The sequence below is a fragment of the Lates calcarifer genome, linkage group LG4 (assembly GCF_001640805.2).
Source record: "Lates calcarifer isolate ASB-BC8 linkage group LG4, TLL_Latcal_v3, whole genome shotgun sequence".
Taxonomy (NCBI): domain Eukaryota; kingdom Metazoa; phylum Chordata; class Actinopteri; family Centropomidae; genus Lates; species Lates calcarifer.
Genome location: NC_066836.1, coordinates 10,494,596 through 10,515,780, shown reverse-complemented (window position 1 = coordinate 10,515,780; position 21,185 = coordinate 10,494,596). Strand labels below are relative to the sequence as shown.

Genomic DNA, 21,185 nt, shown 5'->3' with positions numbered 1-21,185 from the left:
AGTAATATTATGTATATTAGGTGTATCAAATATATTAAGTTTATGAAGGAAAACTGCATTTGCAGAGAGGCTCGTCTTAAATTTATAAAATAAACTACAACACAACTACACATGTTGTTTCTTTAGAACTGGTTAAAAGTAAATGTAACATAAAGGTTCAGAGTCAGCGATTTAACTGTGCTGTCTATCAAACAACACGGACCGTGACTATTTCACAGCATGAACAGCAGAGTTGAGTGAACCAGACAGCTCGCAGTGCGGTGATCTGCCGGTTTTAACGGCTGTGATGTCACACTTGTGTGTGCTTCTGGACTCGGCTGAAGAAGAAGATGGCGGCCTCCTCAGGTTTGTGTGCTTTCAGACTAATTTCTACAGCGAGACGAAATACGGGCGAAGCCCGGGTCGGCGCTTACATCTCAGCCAACAAGCGTGCTCGTTTAACTACTTAACGTGTTTACAAAATTGCCCAGAGTTGTAATTTTGTCGCAAATGTCGCCTCTCGGTACAGCGATGATCTTCGCGGGAGCCGTCTATTTCATGGAGCCACCGTGTTGGCTAACATAGCTAAAGCGAGGCGTTGTGAATAGCTTGTCCCGTGAGTTAGCTGAAATAGCTCAAGGTGCCAGAAGTTAACGTCAGTAATGCCAATGGTGACATTATATGTTGCAAAGAAAACCCCATGGTCGGTATAATGCATCACGAAAGTTTACTCGACTGTGTAAGTTGCCGTTATTACGAGATTTGTAAACAACCATAGATGGTACTAGCTAGCTTAGCTAACGTAGCGACTAGAATATTCCAACACGGCGCGGCACCCAGCGTCGATCCCGCAACGTCCGGGTAGCTAGTCCCTTGTTCTGAATAATCTACCGTTTGTATGCGTTTTTTGTGTTTATTAGCCACTACGATGCAGTGACTTAACAGCGGCAAGTAAAATTTGCGAATTACGATGGCTTCTCTGTGACACAATATGACGGTGACGGAAATGTTTCAATGCAGACGCCAGTCCCCCTACTCAAAAGCATTCCACTTGCTAAAGTTATTGTTACATTTTAGCTGGATTTCCACTCTTAAACTGTAGAAATTCGTTCAGGACACAACTCAGCGTCTTTAGATGTTTGTCATTGTAGGGTGGGGAGCGGAGGAACGCACCGGATTGATTTAACATCACAGTTACCATAGCTGGCACGCTTCGTTTCAGCTAATAGCCGGAGCCCGTGCCTGCGTTAGCGCCTAGCAGGAAGCGTGGTCCTCAAAACTTGCCAAATGAACTCTTTGAATCACAGAAAAGCAAAACAATAATCTGAAGTTAAATATTATGCCAGGGTTTAAGATGTTTTATCCTGCGTGATATTAATCGCACATCACTGGAGATATTACTGTAAAGTCGAGAAACTGGGAAGTAGTTTAATCATAATCGAAACTAGTTGGTGCTACCTGCTGCTGACTCATTTTTAACCTAACAGGTTTTAAGTTACCAGTCCATAGATAACATTAGCTGAAAGTACGACTGGGGACGTAAAAAACAGTTGAAGCTCTTGGAATGTAGTAAAGATGTGTACTGTCCTAAAGTTAACTCTTAAATGAACCACTAGTTTTGCCTACACCTGATACCTTATACTTTGTTCATCTAAATTTGTGCCTTTGATTTAATATCTTTGCAACCTACTGTAGTTGTAATAATACCTGTCAGAACTTTGCTTTCCTATCAGTAATAATGTGAGAACCAATTCAAAGCAGGCAAGACAAATAACCACAAACAATAGAGAAAAATAAGAATGACACATTACAGTGAAAATGAAAAGACATGAGTGGCAAAAAGCTTATTGTACTACTGTAATCTGACTGCCATCATGTAGCGTAGCAGTGGTCTTTACTAAGCACCAAAACTACCTGATACACACTAGATCAACAACCTGCTTCTGAGGTACTCGCTTCCTTAAAGTGTTCGGCTCCTTGGTTTCATACTTATGCTGTTCATTCCTTTGTTAGCGCTCAACTGATGAAAGTCTTTTAAAGCCAGTTAGTACATATACAGACAGTTGTATACAGAAGCCTGGTAAGAATGTATCAGCCAGTATTTATTTTTTGATACATAGCATAGAAACTTTATATAATGATCGCTTAAATTTTGTTACTACAGAGTTGCAATTTTACAGTTGAAAACATAATATTAACAGTAACTGTAATAGTAAACTCAAAGAGTAAACTCCAACAGAAAAATTAGTCTCCAGTAAGCCTTAATGAAGTTGTGAGCTGTGTAGATGGGCATGTATTATGAACACATACAGAAAATTAATCAAAATGTTTTGATTGTCTGCCAAGTCTTTAATCAAGCAATGGTGGTTTCAGTCTCTTTACTTTTGTCCTCCAACAAACAGATTGTCTTTGGGTTTTTGCACTGTTGGTCAAAAAAAGGAAAGAGGAAAAAAACAATTTCAAAACATTTCTTTCCTCTTTATCTTATTACCTTTTTAGCTAAACTTAGCCAACAATATTTGTTATTAGTGCTTGAACGTTGATAAATCTCGAACAACTTTTTGTGAGCAAACTCCTTCTAAGAAAATGGGAGAGCTCACATGCAACTTAAGAGTGAATGTTTCATTGTGGTGGCTTAACACTAGATGTGAAATATTGATTTTTACAAAGAGATTTGTGATGAATGATGTCTGAAATTTGGAGGACGTGAAATGAACGCCTCAGTGGCAGGGGAAAATTCAAATGTTTTCACTGCGTCTGCTTCAGTCACATGGCCTTTTCAAACGCCCTTTTCACTTCCCTTTCCGTGAATTTGTCTGCGAGATCATAATTATGAATAGCAGTAGTTCTACTTAAGTGCCATCCCCTCAACCTCCACCACTCCTCCAGTCATGAGCTGTAAGTGGTTCATCATTTACACCGCCACGAGTGCCTGTCAGGCTGTGTTTAATGCCAACGTCTGAACCATCTTCCGAGAACATTTTCCCAGAAGCTGAACACTTTGACGGACTGGTTTTGAATGATGTTATTTTCAAGTCAGCTGTTACGACATTGGTCATGAGATAGCTGGATCATTTGTTAAAAATCAGCTGTACAGGCCCACATGCTCCAAATCTCATGACTGTTTGCAAACAACTGTCAAGAGAGCAGATTTTTATTAAGCTTCAGTGTTCAGCAGCATCAGATTGAACTTTAGTAAATGTCTTGTGAACAAAGTATCAAATTAGATGCAATTTCACAGCAGGTAGATGAGGACGTGCTGTGGCCACGTGCATACAGTGCATCAATCCATTGAGTCATTTCTTGTATCAGCCAGTCCTGTCTTGCACATGCTTCATGCGCTTACTCATTTGAATACATTACTTTTCAAGGATTAGAAAGATGAACGTGTGTCTGCATCAGTTCAGAAAGGATGCACAGTCACTTTGATAATGATGTCGCGTTTCGGTTTCAAATGAAAACGGTCAATTTAAAACCATTTTAGGACTGCAAGTTGCAATTCTTTACAATCAGGGCTGGTGCTAATAATAATGTTCCTCATTGATTAATCTGTTGATTGTTTTTTCAATCTATCCATTAATCATTTAGACTTTCAAAACATCACGGTTGTAAAAAAAAATGCTCATCAGATACTTAGTTATTAAATGTACACATATATAACAAAGGAGGAAAAAAAAGCTGAAAATCCTCACATCAGAGAGGCAGGAATCCGTGTTTCACATTTTTCCTTGATAAGTGAACAAAACAATCAGTTAACAAAGTAGTTGTCAAAAATCTTTGAGCTCAGTTTACTATTTTGATTGATCTGCTAGTTATTTGTTTGTTGATGAATTTGTTAATCTTTTGGCCTAAAGAATGTAGAATTTTTTTCATCACAGTTTAATCAAGTTTTCCACAGAGCTTATTTTGTCCAAAACTCACAGATATTTAGTTTCATAATTCACCATACACAATTTCAGACCATGAAGAAGAAAAGCAGAAAGGTTTTAAAAAATTACCAAAATATTTGCAGATTAGTTTTCTGTTGATTGAGTTTTCATTAATCATTCCTCCTTCAAACCAGTTGATTTCTAAAAAGTGTCATTTGTGGTATTCCCATGAAAACACCGTGGATCTATGGCTCTACAGCAGGAGGGTGATGGATGTGGGGCTGACTTAACTATAGTTCCTGATCCGGAACACATAGACCAGTTTTAATAGTTTTTGGGTAGTGGAAGTCTATTGGAACAGAAGATGATGATATGTAAGGCTTAGACTGCACAGGGATACAGTCAATTTATTGTTGGTTTCGTTTTTTCCATAGAATTTGCTGGCAGTAAAAATGTAGAATATCACCTGACTAATCAGTGTAACACATAACACTGTTTTTCTTGTTTTAGGAGTTAAAGTTCCACGCAATTTTCGCTTGTTGGAAGAGCTTGAAGAAGGGCAAAAGGGCGAAGGCGATGGCACAGTCAGCTGGGGCCTCGAGGATGACGAAGACATGACTCTCACACGGTGGACAGGCATGATCATTGGACCAGCAAGAGTAAGCAAGAGAGAACTCAGCATGTGGACTCTTTATTACAGAATACTGTCAGCTAACATAGATACTATATTACTCATGTAAATGTGTTATTCTGTTTCTCTACTGTTATGTTTGTTTTTCAGACCAATTATGAGAACAGGATATACAGTCTGAAAGTGGAATGTGGACCTAGATACCCAGAGACAGCCCCGACTGTTAGATTTGTAACAAAAATTAGCATGAATGGGATAAATAATTCCAACGGGACGGTAAGTGTCATTACAAAATCTGACAAGGTTATCTGTGAGTGTCAAATTGTTTTGCTTTGCAGTTTTGTGATGCTCAGATGTGACACATGCAATAACTCACTGTCAGCGGTCCTGTCACAATGACTGATATGGTGTTGTTTTTTGTTTCTTTTCCTTTTGTCTCTCAGGTGGATTCACGTAGCATACCAATATTAGCAAAATGGCAGAATTCTTATAGCATTAAAATTGTTCTTCAAGAGTTAAGGCGTCTAATGATGTCCAAAGAAAATATGAAGCTTCCACAACCACCAGAAGGACAAACCTACAGCACTTAATCGTGATGGATTGTGTCGACCCTCTGTCTTAAACCTTACTCTCTTAGAAATATTGTGTAAAATCATCAAGAGGCTCACTTCGCACATCAACAATATCGTCTGCAAGAGCAAGATTGGACTTTCTTATTACATAGCTCATTCAAAAAAAAGTGTCCCTGCAGTTAAGCACTGAATAGATAGTAAAAAAGACTACAAGACCACAGTTATCCGCCTTTAATAAAGTTACTTTGACAATGACTTTTATGTTCGATCTGTTCCAGCTTGAGTGGGCTTGAAGAAGGAAGCATGATGCCACGCAGAGGCTGTACCAGAGTCCCAATAGTTTTATGTTCAAATGACTTGATCACTGAAGTAAACGGCAAGATGTGTGTACGAAGGCATGTTCTGTAACTAATACCTAGTCGAAGAGAAGCCACATTTTTGAGTTGTTAGTCAAATTTAGCAGGTTCATTGAAATATCATGCAGATTGCTGAATATTGAACTGTGGCTGTAGTCTAAAAGTAGTGTCACATGGGTAAGAAAGATTTTTTTTATAAATATATATAAATATATATATATCTGTATTTGACACGATACCAATATGTTTCTGTTCTGCAGCTCTTTGACATGTAACAGACGTTGAAGCCTGTTCTGTTCTGAAACCCTTGCATTTAACTTCTAGTGAAAATGGCAGGTGTATGAACTTGTGATTTTCAGAAATTAAAATCACTGTCTGAGAAAAAAAAACCCCAATCAAATCCAGAGGTTGACGTTTATTTGACTCCTCAGCTACACCTACAGTTGCCAGTCTTCCCACAAGGGGGCCTTAACTGACAAGTTGACTACTGCTGGCAACTGGACACACAAGTCATGCATTATGTTGTGAGCAAGCTCTCGCTGTCCCTGTCGGGCCGTGTAATGGAAACCAGGTTAATGAAACGGCTTGGTGACACCACACAGCAGATATTTGATATATGACTTGTGCTCATTAGAATAATATAATCAAAATGCCATTTATTTTACACTGCAGTTCTCATTTAGTGGCAAATTTAGTAGGTGAACAAGCCTGTTTGATTGTGATTGATAGTCCATCCAGACCTTGTAATGTTGTGCAGTAATTCTTGTTTTAGTCTGAACACTGCACAGTATTTGGTGGTAGATATCCAATGTGGCAGTGAGAAGAGAGGGTACTGTTCCCTCTGAGAATGTGACCTTTTGTTGCTTTTCAGCTGTTTGATTATTCATAAAGTTTAATTAACCAAATGGGTATTTTAAGAGGATTCGCTACAGATGGTGCAATCTTCTAACTTCAGTACACTCAGTTTGTTTATCTGTTCAAAATAATTGTGTACTTCTCAACATTAAGTTGCTGAGGCATCTTTGAATATTAATTTCTAAACCTTATTTACTAGAAGAATTGAGCAAGACCTCATTATTTGTCCCAGTGATAGCCTGTGAGAGGAGTTAGAAGGGGAAAGGGGGCTTATGGTGTTTTTTAGGGGATTTCTTGCTGTTTCCATTCACATTATCCACTGGCACCAGGCTCATTGACTTAATATAGAAGGATTAATATTTGATGGTTCAGTCACAGTGTACAGTCAGTCAAATCAGTCAGTTGACATTTTAGTTTTTCATCACTATTCTCTCTGTCCAGAGCTTGCGACATTGATCTAATATTGTGAATATCTTAATGATGGATGTTGAGTTTTGAAAGCTACGGGCCCTCTTTGCAAGCAAGTGCAGCTCTTGATAAATCTGTGTCCTCAAAAACATTCAAGGCTCCAAGACGGGGTTGTGTGTGTATGTGTCTGTGTGTGATGAACTGTGGTGGCTGCCACGTTCGACCCGCATGACCTCCAGGCCATATATCTCCCTCGCCGCAGCAGTGCCCGACTCCGAGCAGCTTGTCTTGTTTCGGTGGCTGGGATGTGCATACGTCTGTTGGTCACATTGTGACCTGCAATGGTAACAGCTGTCACAGCAGCACGGCAAGAGCTCAGTGATAGTGGTGATTCAAAAAAATTCCCCCTGAAAAAAAACTGTCCTATTTTTTTCACGGGGGTCACATACTGTATCTGCACATGTAATCTCAAGTTAGCCAATAAAGACAGATAGAGCCATGAAGGCATCTAGTATCAGTATGTTTGACTTTATTATGAAATAACTACAAATACATTTAGTGATAAAGCAAGACAGAGAGAAAACATAAAATATTCCCAGATATTTGAGCAGCATTTGCATATCAAAAGTCACAGTTTTTAACATTTTCTATTTTCAAGCTACATTTGCATAGGGTTGAGCTTTGATGTGCATTCGGTTGTGCACTATTAATGCTTCACTGCTTCTCATACACAATCAAGTCAGAGCTCTGTCCCCTAGAGGGCGCTCCACACTCATGTATGTCCTTGGCACTGCTCTGTGAAGGGGCTTCTGTTTAGAGGACACAACTTGTCTGAAAAGGCAGTGGCACTGTGATGCTTCCAGGCTCCATTTGTGCATGCTGTCATTATTCTTTAGAAAAGTGACGTGTTTTGCAGTTTGCTGTAGGGAACTTCAGCATGGCTGTTTGTAGGCTATTGTGCAAAAGGCTCATAGCTGGTGTCCCTGCGTGTCCTTATAAGCGTGTTGCGGTTGTGTGCAGCGATAGATAACCAGTTTGTACTATCGAGACCATTAGATCTATGAAAGCAAGCAAGATTTCTTATTACAATTCGTGTGCATGCGTGTGTGTGTGGGTGTGAGATGAGTCAGTATTTGCTGCGGAGGATGACCTCGCTCTTCCTTAGTCTGTGCAAGATGAGATTTGACTTTCTAGATGTGACAGTTAGTATATGGGGCCTAGCTTCCATCAGCTATACTCTCCTTGCTTGTTGTTTTGTTTATTTTTCCCCACTCCTCTCGGATGTCATGAATATGAAATCAGAAGTGGCTTGTGTTGCCGCCAGTTCACACAGCAGCACAGTCATCCCCAAATATAAAAGACACAGCCCCAGGTTACACAGGCTTATTCCTTTATTCACCACATGTACTTCCAGAGCAGACTTCTCTGAACCTTTGCTCATGATGACTACACTTTCTTGAGAATCTCATTTGAATGGAAGTAGGAAATCCTTACTTGACTATTTAACCTCCAGCCCCATCAGACTAATCTGAATTTCAAACTTAGGCACCTGCACAAAAGCACCAACTGAAGCTGCACTCGAAACTCACTGAGCTTATTACACTTGTACCACCCGTTCTATTTTGGGTTTTTTTTTTAATAAGGTGCCATCTGGGCAAAAATAAAGAGTTATATTGCTTTGGGTTGGAAGGGACTGAAGACAGAAAGCCGGAGAGAGCTGTTCAGTGATCTAAGATGGGAAGGAATGTGGTGAGGAGGACATACGTCTCGACTGCCGGCAGACTGCTGGAACCAGGCCTCTGCTCCCAGAGCTCTCACCTTTTGCCCTGAGGGGCCAGAAGGTCACGTCTTGCGTCTGTTGATACTGTAAAAAGCTTTGTCTTCTTTATGGCCACCGAGGGGAGAATGTGTCTGTCTTCCTGAGAAACTCCATTTGCTCCCATTCTCCAAGTCATTGTCATAACTTACATTTTGAGTTTTATAGAGAAGGGAGCTCATATGATCTGTGGCTTCAGACTAAAAATAAAGCCAAATTTGACACAAAGTTTTTTATTTGCCATCTACAAAAAAGCCAAGGATGACGTAGTACAATCCAAGACTTATTTCCATCATGATCCTTGCTGTGCAGTCCAGATGACAGGGTGACCTCAAACTGTCATCAAATCAGCATGGAAAAATATTGAATATCTATATTATCATCCACAAAATCGGTTTAAAGTCGAACATCCAAAAATGAAATTGTAAAAACTTGCCAAAAAAATGACATATAATAACAGGTAGAACTAGACTGCACGAATATTGACTTGTTCCAGTTTAATTGTACTCTCAAATATTGATATTGACCTCAGAAGTCAAGGTCAGGCTACTATGATAAGCGTTTCATTTCAGTTTCCCATAAGCCATAATTTGACTTAAAAAAAAAAAAAGTGGTAGTTTTAATATGAAAACAGTTCCTGGCACTACTGAACCTAAAGGAACAAGTTCCTATTTTAGTATTAATCCTCTGAAACACTGGCTTTAGTCTGCAGTCTGGCGGGCATGATATTTCTCGGCCATATGAAAGTGGTCTTTGAGATATTCATGGCTTCTGTTGTTATAAATATTATTAGGTGTAGCGGTGTGGCTCTGTCCTTCATTGATAACCACCTCAGCTGTTTCCCAGATCCCTTGTTTGTCTTTAAACCTGCATTAATTGATTTTCTCACTCCCTTGGCAGCAGTACAACAAGCTGTAAATACAAAGTTGACATATCATCACCTTATAAAGGTAATGTGGCAAAATATTTGCAAACAGTTGCTTATTTACACAACCAGAGCAACACTAGCATTCATTTGGAGTGGTGTTTTTGGCTTCCTGGTCAATATAAATCCAATATTCACTCTCTTTTAGTTCTGGTTTTGGTCTCTACCAACTCTTGGCATCTGGTTCTTGAGCTGCTAAATGCTCCAACCTGTTTATCAGTGAGTTACTGACTTTTTCTGTCTGTTGCTTAATGCTGGATACATAGTTTACAGTGGATTTATCAGAGCTTTTTTTGCTTTAAAAAAAAAAAAAAACTGCTCTGTTCAGCAGCCCAAACAGAAAAGTTGTTAGCCATGACACCAAAACAATGATCTCAAAGAAACTAAAACGCTTCATAAGCTGAGGGCAATTACAGAATTGGGCTATTATCTGTGGGTCCATTACTGTGAGTGCCCATTTCACACGGTCATTTGACTCAGTGTTGATAGAAAAATATTGATTAGAACAGCTTTAGCTGTTTTTCCCAGAGCTTCAAACCATGAGCAGATTGACTAACTCAAAAAAGAGAGTTTGCCAGCAGCCTTAAACTTCATTTATCACTTAAAATATCTTGTTCAACTCAAAACCTAGCTTTCTCGTTTGATCTCGAGATTAAACAATATCTCAAAAAAGCACAGATAATGAGATACTACTTAGTGTTTTTTCTTTTGTGTGTTATTAAAAAGAAAATCAGTAACAATAACATTGTTTGCTTAAGTTAATCACCCACACAGACAGTTTTTTGGGGGCTCAGAAAACAGTGTGTCTGTTGAGTGTTTAAGTGCTGTATTTACAGTGAGATAAATGAATGGCCTCCTCTCTCACTGTGAGAAAAGAGACAGATTGGAACCACATGTCTGCTGCACTGCTGGCTCTCTGGGCTATTGACATGCACTTCACAGAGCCATCCACATTCGGATACGCTGCTGCAGTGAGCGCTCGAGGTCATTTTTATGCTCACTGATGTTGAGAGACTATAAGACTCGTAGAATGACAGTCTGGAGTTATAGGGAAGCTTTGATTTGAATCTGCTGTCAGCGTGTGATGTATGGATCCCGCTATCTGGAACATGAATTTAAAAAGTCAGCGTGTCGCTTGTAACTGTACAACCTCTTCTCAGGTCAAAGTGACACAGAACAGGGCTTCTTACAAAATGTTGCAAAAAGGCAGGAGGAAAAAAAAAAAAGCCCAAATCATCTGTCTGTGTACTCACTGCATTCCAGGTTATTTATACAGAGTGAAAAAACTGTGTAGACTTCATGTCTCTACTTGGTGAGAACTATTAAATTACTGGTGGATGTTTTTAATTACTTCACATAAATGTTGGAGCACAACACTCCTCCAGTGTTTGGAGGGGGGGGGGGGTCCATAATGTCTCACATGTTTAGGGAAGTACTGGCTTGCACTTAATCATGGTGGTCCCTGTGTGATTCTGGCGTTGGAAATGTGGCTTTGTGAGAGAAAAGTGAGCATTCCTTCTGCTGGAGCAAGGGAGAGGAAATGGGTAATAAAACCAGGGAAAAAAAAAAGCCTCGGCGGCGTGCTGGAGCCAGTGATTCTGGGATCCACTTAATTGCTCTTAAATGAAAAAGATTTTTGGCTTCCCATTTGCTGTGTTTAAAGAAAAGTCAAGTCAAATCCCACATGTATACCAGCCAAGCGGTGACTTCTCATCCAGCAGTATGAGCACTAATCCCTCTCTTTCAGTGGTGCCATCGGTAATATTATTATTAATATTGAGAAAGCTGCTGTTCACAGGCGGCGAACGCCAGAGGAGGCAGAAATTCAGCTCTTTTGCTCATTTACTGAGGCCAGAGAAGTCACTGGGGAAAGAGGATATCAATACTAGTTTGTTTAATGTTTTATGTCTGTGAGTGTTTTTTTAGGCTTCTTCCTGACAAATATGACAAAATAAGTATATTTGCTTTGAAATTATTAAAGGCAATTTTGTTTTTCTTTGGGAGGACATTGCCATTATATCAAAGTAAAGTTGTGGCAATTCTCCGTAGACCTACAGCAGTGACCAGTGGTGGAAGAAGTATTCAGATAGTTCAGTACTGGTATAGAGGCACAGAAGTGTACTTGCACTCGTACTTCAAGTGTTAAAGTACTCGTGAAGTAGCAGAATGGCCTCTAATTGTCATAGTATTGGATCATAATGCAGTGTTCTTTGTTGTAGCTGGTCTGCTATTTTATTAACTACTCATATATTTTCTATGTAAAATCTTAGTTAGCAAAGTAACTAGTAGAAATAGCTGTTAAATAAATGTAGTGAAGTGAAAAGTACAGTATTTGCCGTTGAAATGTAGTCGAGTTACAGTATAAAATGCCAGAAAATGGATATACTAAAGTCAACTACAAGGACCTCACAACTGTACTTAAGTACAGTGCTTGTGTAAATGTACAGTGCTTAGCTACATTTCACCACTAACCCAGAGTTTTTCCATCCTACTGCAGTGTCATTTTTTCAAGAGGGCGACCTCCTGTTGAATAAAACATTTTAGCAAGTCTTTTCCCATGTTGCCATCATTGGCCATTTTTATTTCTGAGTGTGATGGCCGGGTGTGAAAATGCCACTCAGCGAGCCATTAAGGCCTGAAGTGCCACGCTAAGCTGTCATGTTGTGTCAGGCGTTCCTTTTGTACTCATTAATTGTTGAGAGAAGTGTGTCACATCCTGTCAGGCTGACTGCTGGTGTCCCTCTGGTCACCCCTCAGTGCCCGGTGCCCGCTGATGCTATTGTGGCAGCGGTGGCTGCAGAGGAGAGAGGAGCCGGGCCCTACAGGATGTGAGACAATACTGGGAAGGAAGAGGAGGGAATCCCGGAGCTGTGTGCAGAAGCCAGGTCAGCCGAGTGTCTCTGAGAGCATTCCCCTGTGACTTCCCAGCCCCCCCCCCACCCCCCTGAGGATACACTTTGTCATTCTCTCACCTTTATATGTGAAGGAAATGAGAATGACTTTTTTTGTCTTGCTTCTTAACAGGTTTTGTTTATTCTGCATTTAACAGGTGAAAGAATTTATTGTTACACTTTATTGTTCTTCTAACATTCCCTTTCTAGTATTCAGAAGCTGTATATATGCAACTTAGCTACAAGCAAGCATTAGTTAGCTATAGAAAATGTAATTATAATAGCAAATATTCTGTCACATAATTTTAATCAAAGTTCAAATGCTACAACAGCTCCATGTGAACATATCAAAAGGTTGTTATATGCGACTTGACTGAGTGACTGGCCAACAAAGCTGTATGAAGCTGGCAAATATTCTGTCATATCAGATGCAACAGCTACCAATTTAGTGACATCAAAAGGTTGATGATTTTTAGATGTATCAAAAGTAATGTGCTTTGGTGTGTCAAACAGTGTCAATAGTAGTGTACATACCTAACAAAAGTAACTGATAACTGCTTTATATTATGCTCTAATTTAGCTCCAGATTTATGGAGCATTTAGTGCATGTTTCCGTAAGTGGGTCAGTGGGGACCCATAGGAGAATCATTGCTTTTGGTTGTTAATAAATCCAAACAAACTCCATAATCGCATCTGTCTAAGTTATGTCAGTTAAGCTAAGTAAGCTGCTTAGTTAGGGCAGCAATTCATTCACAATTACAGCACCATGTTTCACCTAGAATGCCAATATTAGTTATCTATATATATATAGATATATATATAGATATATATGCATCCAATGTAAAAGAGCCTTGCTGTGTTAAATAATTTAGATGGATTTTTCCACAGAAAAGAATTCACTCGTTAGTTAACAGTCAAGATTTGACCTCTTAAGTGATGAGACATAATCCAAACGAAAGATTTTATGACGCCTCTGTGAGCCTAGTAAGCTGTTTGACTGTTGAAAAGAGCCCAGACCTTGTGTGCTCATGTTAAAGCAAAGGCAATTACATAAGATTTTCTCATGTTTCCACAGGCAGTTTCACCACATATAACACTGCTTCAGGATACCAGCAGTGACCATTTCTGTCTGACTGAAAACAGGCCGTTACAGTGGCTGTGTTATTATGGACCGCTGCGCATGAATCAATGCTCAAGCAGTGATAGACTACATGGCACGGATGGAGAATTAATGAAGAAGAATCTGCGGTGTCGGGATGCGGTCGCAATTTGCTCCTGCTGAGTGGCTGAAATGCAGTCACACAATAAAAAATTGCAAGACCAACCTTTTAAGGTTCTGCCTCTGGCCACTTGAAAACGTGTCTCTCAACCACAAAAGATGATGCACTGGGTTGCACTACAGACAAGCGGGGGAGCAAAAAAGATGTCCAAATATTTCCATGGCTCCTGTGGCCTTCTGCTTGCATAGTCCTGGCATGAGCTCATCGGTGTGCGGCTAGTTTGTGCTCCCTCAGCACTGTTCTTTCCCAGTCTGTAAGTATCAATGTCGACGCTAACTAGGCATTGACAAAGTCCTCTGAGCTCCCTTTCCCACTACCCACTAGACTGTGGCTCCACTTGGTATTGAGGGTAGAGGTTTTCATATAGGCAGATTATATCTTCGTGTCACCTAATACTGAAAAATGCGCAGGTCATGCTCTCATGTTTGACTTAATATCTGGAACACTTTACTTTATACAGTGGTCATCCTAGGCCAGGAGTCTGGCTGGTAGCACCATTTATCATCACATGTAATAAGGTATGCATTCTTTGTGGTCTGTAATGTCTTTTTAAGTGAGCTTGCTGTATGAAACAGCTATTTCTTTAATTCCCCTTCAGAAGTTATTTTTGTAAGCTCAGATCCAAATGGAAAAAGTCGTCACAAAACGTTGAGCGGACCTTCTTTTGAGGGATAAGCATTCTTTTCAACTGCAGTTCAAATCTCCCAAAGAGTGACTCTCTTGTGGTATTTAACCAACGAATAAATTGACATGAAATGTATTCCTGATAATGCAAACATCGGGAACAGAGGAGCCAGAAATAACTCTCCCAGGCAAGATGTGGAAGAGATTAAGGCTGAACCAACGAAATAAGCGAGTGGAGGCGGGAGGTTGGAAAATGAGATGGGGGAGGAGGGAAAGAGGAGAGGTAAGAGGAGGTGAGGAGATGGTGTCTGTGAGGCTGAGTGTATGTGTGTGTGTGTGTTGGAGGGGGAGAGTCAGTCCATAGAGGGTTTGGAGAGTGAGTTGCGAGGCGAGAACTTAGCCGAGAGGGGGGGTGGCCCTGTGAAAAGGAACTCATAAAAGTCACATTTGTTGGTGATGCATGAGGAAGTGAAGCCAGCTTTGGCACATGTGTCTGTGGCGCTAAATTAACTGTTAACACAAATAATCAAAGTGCAGGGCCCATTGAGCGCTGGCGCCAGTGAAATGAGGGGGAGAGGCTGGCTCGCTCCTCTCTGAGAAGTTGCAGCAGGCTAGTAGTGAGCTAGCAGGTGGAGGTCTACCAGGGGCTTTCACAGGATGGAAGTGCTTACAAAACAGGCTGACCAGCCCACTGACAGAGGAAAGCACCGCCGCACTCCTGCTTTCCAGCTATTGTGTGGAAGCGTGCTTCTCTTTTTAGATCTTTCTTTGTAAAGCGTGACATCTCAGAGTAGTGAAGGACATGGCACCAGCAATTACCTCCATGACTGGCTGATGGTAATTAAAATGCAACTACTGTGACCTTGAGAGTTTTGTTTTTTATTCCAGACTTTCTGGACTGCTCACAGGAGGTCCAAACAACTGGACTTCCACTTTACAAGAGCAAGCCTTGTTGTGATAGCATAGACGAAGGCATGTGACCACAGAGCTTCTCATCTCACTACTGATAGTGGTGGGCTTTAATGAGAATCTACAAACGTATTGATTTTGGAATGTGAAATAAATATCATTTTACGCTCCCTGGAACAGGTTGTTGTCTGTTTGGGATTAGTGGTACTCATATTTAGGCATAAATGTGAGAAGAATTGGCGATATCTTTTAAATCACTTCTGAAAACGTATCTTTTCAAAATGGATATTTATTAATATGAGCACGCTGATTTATTACCCGCACATCTCATCTGTTTTGTTATTGTTGTTTTCATCTAATATTAGTGTTGGATATTTCATCCCCTTTTAGTTTTCAATTGTTTGTAACTCAATGATTTTATCTGCCTCATTGCAGCCTTGACATGTTTTAATCCTGGTATGTAAAGCATTTTGCGTTTGAAAAATGCAGTATAAAATGCTTTTATAATAATCATATCATTCTTAGGGCTACTTAGCTTTCCATCAGTTGTTCCCAACCTTAGCTTATAGCCCTCCTGACGGCATAGTTAGATGTTTTGGGAAATATGATTATTTGCATTTTTTGCAAAGAGTTTAAAAACAAGCTCAATATCACTTTGTTGTCCTTTTGTTCAAAATGAAGCTGCACACAGCAACCAGATAGCTTAGCTTAGCATAAAGACTGGAAACAGGTGGAATCAACTAGCCTTGCAATTTTGTGTGGCAAATGTTTTTTTCTTTCCTTCCCTTTAATTATCTCATGACTTCTCAGATTTATTGTGGGACCCGAGGATGGGACCGAAGTCCAATGTTAAAAACACTTCATATCTAATACCCTGTGTTCCATTTTAATTATTTAAATACACTTATGTTTTTCCCTTTTTTCATTTTCTTTTATCCTAAATTTGCTCTTTTAAAACGTCCCTGTACTTTTTTCTTCATCTCATTTACTTGCCCTGTGCCAAGAGTATGGGGATATGATTAAGCATTTCACTAAACACAATACTCTGTATGTTTGTGTGTGTGACAAATAAACCTTTGAATTTTGAAAATATGAAAGCAAGGGAAAAGGAAGGGAAAAAAGCAAATGAACAAAACTGATTTTGTTATTTAAAAGTATCATCCCCATGAACTAAATACCATTGAACTATATTAAAAACTATACAGATCAAGATGTAGATCTATTGGTGAAGCAAAGTTCTTAATTCACACATGATATCTTTGATGCCTTTATGCAAGATTAAACAAACGAGCAGCATTTGAATTTGCGATCAAAGGAGTAATCTTTGTCTTTACAAGACCATTTCAGCTCTAGTTTTCCCCCTTGCCAGAAACAGTCAAGTCATGAGGGGAAAATAAATACAACAATTTGGAAAAAGTAATACCCTGCAGCTTTGTGACATCAGCACAAAAGAAGCATGGCCCCTGATGCTCTCCACTTCCCATGCAGCCCACAACTGGGCCGTAGACCGAGGTTGCCTGGCGCCACAGTCATCATGTGTGTCAGTCACTTGCAAAACTCACTGTTTTCCTTAGAGGATGAGCTAAGCTCCTCCTTTAGCCCTAACGATTTATTTTAGACTCCAGCGTCCAGAGACCCCCTTTCTTGAAATCCCAGTTTATCTTGGCCATGTTGTTTCAATATGAACCAATCAGCTTAGCCTCCAGTGGAATGTCCCCTGAGACTCGCCTTGGTTTCCCAATAGGCCCATTCATTTTGAGGACACAAGTTTAACATCTGGTTTGTATTAACGCTCCCTACAATAGCTCTCATCTTGGGCTCAGTCGCACAGGAGGGACAGGAGGGCAATCAGTCTTTACAGAAATATAATTTGATACCAAGACATACGTAGAATTAATTGGCTACCTTTTTAGTAAAGTTGATAATGAGATGCAACTAAATAAAGCAACTTGTGTTTTGGGAAAAATGCTTATTCACTTTTCTTGCCATGAGTTAGATCAAGAGATCAATACCACTTTCATGTCTGTACAAGAGAAACGTAGGTGGAGACAGCAGCCATGTTAGCTTAGCTTAGCATAAAGACTGGAATCGGGAAAAAAATCAGATTCCACCCAGAGGTAACGAAACCTAAACGAGCTATAATGTGTTACATAGTGAGCTTCAGTGGTGCTTGTAGGCAGATTGTGTTTCCGCTGGACAAAGCCAGGTTAGCTGTTTCCCTCTGTTTACAGTCTTCTGTGGTAGCAATCGTGTCATCCTCCTCTTGGAAAGAAAGGGAGCAAACACATTTCCCAAAATGTTAATCTATTTACTGTATATCTTGTTTGTGTAATAATAAACAATTTTATGTTTTACATGGGGTTGCTAGGCAACCAGCAAAGTCACTGGTCCTGATCAAGAAATAGTCCAACACATAATCCCCAGTAAAAGAGAAAATTGTTATTACATTTTGTTTTTTGTAGGGGTTACACAAACAAGATGTACTAAATTAATGAGCATTAGAGGTGTTGGTAGGTGGATTTTGTTAGCCAAGGTAGCTGTTTCATCGCAAGAAATTGAATATTTCCCAGACTGTTTAACTATTGTAATTACTTAAAATCAGTAATTTTCACATATTCATGTCTGAACCTAGTCTCTGTAGTTTGTGTCACGTTAATGCATGTGTAGTTGGCTGTCTCATGCTTAGCTTAGTTGACCTCCAAATGGGTAGAAATTAGGTTTTATGCCACTGCAGAGTGCCATGCAGACAAATCTCTGTGATACCAGACAAGAGCACTTTAATACTTCGGTAATTAGCCTCCATGTTCCAAGTGTATCCAGATGTACCATTGTGGGGGGTATGTCCTCTGTGAGAACACACTGAACCAGCAGGTGCACATCTCAGGTAAAGACTGCTGCTCCCAGCTCCTGATAAAGGACCACTTTTCCCTCTTTGCCTCCTCCCCACCATATGTGTGTCCTTCTCCCTCTCTCCCCCTTTATCATCTGTACCACCCTGGAGTGCAGAGCATTGAGGTGACTGCCAAAATGCATGCCAAATGAGGAGCAAGGAGGGAAGGCAAGCAAGGGGGCTTTAAGTCTCTTATCAGGATGTTATTGAAATTTTCTTTAAGGAATCAATTCATTTTAGTCAACCTTCAATTAGGCTGTGCACAGAAAAGTGTAGTCTTTTGACCACAGTGTTAAAGCACTTTCACTATTGGTTTGCCATGTAAGCATCTAAAACACTGGGCTTTAAAATAATCTTGTTCTCTCCACGAATTGTATCTCTGTCTGGTGGAGTTCCTGTTTAACTTAATGGTGCCTTTAAAATTATGAAAATATGAAAATGAATTATAAGCTTTTTATCTGTTGTTTTCACTCCACAAATTGCTTTCTTGGTATTCATAAAACACCTCAAGCATATTGTTTATGTCTGCTTCATTAGTATTTACTCTGCTGTTTCTGTCTATTCTCAGTGTGAAGCTAGTGACAATGAACCCACTACTCATAACCCATAACTGCTCTGCAAAGGTTTATAGATAACATCAGTAAAATCCAACTGACCTCTTTTAAATCTTTGTTACTCTTAGATCTTAGACTATTCACACAGTCTAATAGATAGCCTGACAGATCAATCAAACTTTATACATTAAATGGATTTTATAAAATGGTTTTGTTAGTGAGATTTAAAAAAAAAAAAGTCATTTATATGCCCTCTTCCCCCAAAAAATAATAAACAAATAAAATAGTGACAACAAATTTTAGTTGTGAGGACGTTAAAGAACAACACAACTAAATAGGCTACTTTGCCTCAACCAATTCCAACCAATAGACAGTTTTGTCACTGGTTTTTCAGTAATATTTGACTGTTTGGATTTGAACAGATCTGACCATGCCTGATTTGTCAGGGAATGTTATGATTACTTTTCCAGTCATCTGGTTATTTTGTGGGGCAGTGGTGTCTGCGATCAAAACAATGTCCCTTGTTGAAAAGCTTACATTTTGTTTCATTCCACCTTTGCCTGTCCTTTAATACAGCAAACTATTCTTCGGACCATCTTTTCCAGAATATTTCTGAAATGTACTGTGCCTGTTTCTACCATCATCTTGCATACTGGTCCTTCTGATCAAACAGGCCTGGAAGAAAAATCAGTTTCCTTTTCAATATGAGAAGATGGTTTGGCATCAGCAATTAGTGTCCTGGGAGACTTTGGTAATGGGTTGGTCATTCAGAATGGTCTCAACCTCATATAAGACAGTAACTAAGGCTTCATCATTTAAGGTTTGTTAATATCAGTGTCTTTCTAACCAGCCTGGTCATACTCTCCCAAACACTGCCATGATGTGAAGCTGTCTGTGGGTCGAAATTCCACTTGATGTCATCATGCAGTAAAGCTTTCTCAGTTGCCCTATTGTTCAGTTCTGCAGTTGCTCTTTTCAGCAACTTCTCTGCTCCCATGAAGTCTGTGCCATTATTTGAGCACACAATCTCCTCAGTCAGACTCTGATTTTGAAGCTGTTTTTATCTGGAGGGTACTCTCTGCATCACTCCCACTGCTTGGTCTGCTGCTCCCAATTCAATTTTCTCCGATGATTCTCTGTGTGTACACATTTTTAATGCTCGTGTACTTTTTATGGTAGCCCTACCATCTCTCTTCACTTGGCCTTGGTCCAAAAGAAACTTTCCTCCGTTGTCCGATATTGCATTGATGCACTGAGGTGTCCAGTCTTCGTCCGCACTGCATCCTGCCAGCTGTGCTTTCTGATGGTCCACGGCTTGGTTCCGATCTCCAGCGTCCATCACTGTGTCCAATGCACCAGCGGTTCCACCTCCTCAGGTCTCTCTGTTTGCCCTGAATGACCCTTGGTTGTGAAGGACAATGAAGATTAGATCCAGATTATCACTCTTAACATTGCTATACATAACTCCTACAGAGGATAGTTTTTGATTTGTTGTTGTATTTCAGTTGTATGTAAGAAACAAATGCAGAACAGATGTGCACCGATTTAATCAATCCAGCTATCTACACAGGCTGCTTAACGGCTTGCATTTTACTCATGTTATACACCTGTGACCATGACCAGAAGTATATTTTTCCTGCGTTTGCTGGGCTCTGAGTGCATCTAAAAAGTGGCTGACCTACAACTCAATACTGTGCCTGAACACCTCTTGTGTAGACCTACACAGAGCACTAAAGCTACTGCTGCTGTTCTGCTAATGCTCTGCTTACACTGTGCCTCATGGTGTTAGTCTGACAAATGTTAGCATGCTAACGTGTGCAATGACATTGCTAACTTGGCAATGTCAAGCAGTTATAATGTTCACCATGATCTTACTTTAACATTTTAGCTTGATAACATTTGCTACTTAGCACTAAACATAGTACAGTGCCACCCATGCCTGGATGATCTCGCACATCTGGACTTCCTCTGTTTTGTCGTCCAACAGTATATGAGGGTGAAAGGTCACTAATTCACAGGCAGTAACGTTGTGTCAGACTTCATATCAAATCCTGGCCATGCTCAGCCTATGGCGTCTCTCTGAAGCCCAAACATTTTGACCTCTGACCTCCAGGGAGGTTTGGTTTACAGCCAGAGTTAACAGTGCTGATAGCCTGCTGAGAACCTGCCCATTTGATCCCAGAGACAGCTTGCTTGGGGCTGTTTTACAACCAGTGTCATCCAGTATATTATCACAAAAAAGTTCATTTCTAATCCTGTAGATAACCATGTACCTGTTTTGCTCCCCATTTCCTTGAATCCATGTTGATATACAGTCTGAAAAGAATGCACGGTACACAGTAACAGACTTTCCATGAACTAGATTTTCAAGATTAGTTAAATATAATATGTATTTAATGGTCTGCTTCAGTCCCACAGACATGATTATAGTTATGTGTGGTAGGTAATGCCATCTAGCAATTATGGGACATAGGACGCACTTCTTGTATAATGTTGGACACACAAGAGAAGATTTATAAACATGACAAGTCACTCTTACACAAGACAGGAGAGTCTGCTCTGTGATGTGCTTGCAAAAGACTTTCTGGGACTTCTCAGCGGTGGTTGAACTGTTGGGGACTCCTAC

General features: G+C 40.0%; 1 protein-coding gene across 1 annotated transcript; it reads left to right on the top strand.

The window, feature by feature from the left end:
• The first annotated feature begins 179 nt into the window (after positions 1-179).
• On the top strand, positions 180-5,799 carry ube2v2 (ubiquitin-conjugating enzyme E2 variant 2). Its single transcript, XM_018676429.2, has 4 exons — positions 180-345; positions 4,359-4,507; positions 4,630-4,755; positions 4,923-5,799. The coding sequence occupies exons 1-4, from the start codon at positions 330-332 to the stop codon at positions 5,067-5,069; spliced, it is 438 nt and encodes a 145-aa protein (XP_018531945.1). The 5' UTR covers positions 180-329; the 3' UTR covers positions 5,070-5,799.
• Positions 5,800-21,185: the final 15,386 nt, after the last annotated feature.

Excerpts from the sequence above, each read along its gene's own strand:
- ube2v2 (XM_018676429.2), top strand. Across the intron at positions 4,508-4,629 it reads TGATCATTGGACCAGCAAGA|ACCAATTATGAGAACAGGAT; the intron begins GTAAGCAAGAGA and ends TTTGTTTTTCAG. Across the intron at positions 4,756-4,922 it reads TAAATAATTCCAACGGGACG|GTGGATTCACGTAGCATACC; the intron begins GTAAGTGTCATT and ends TTTGTCTCTCAG.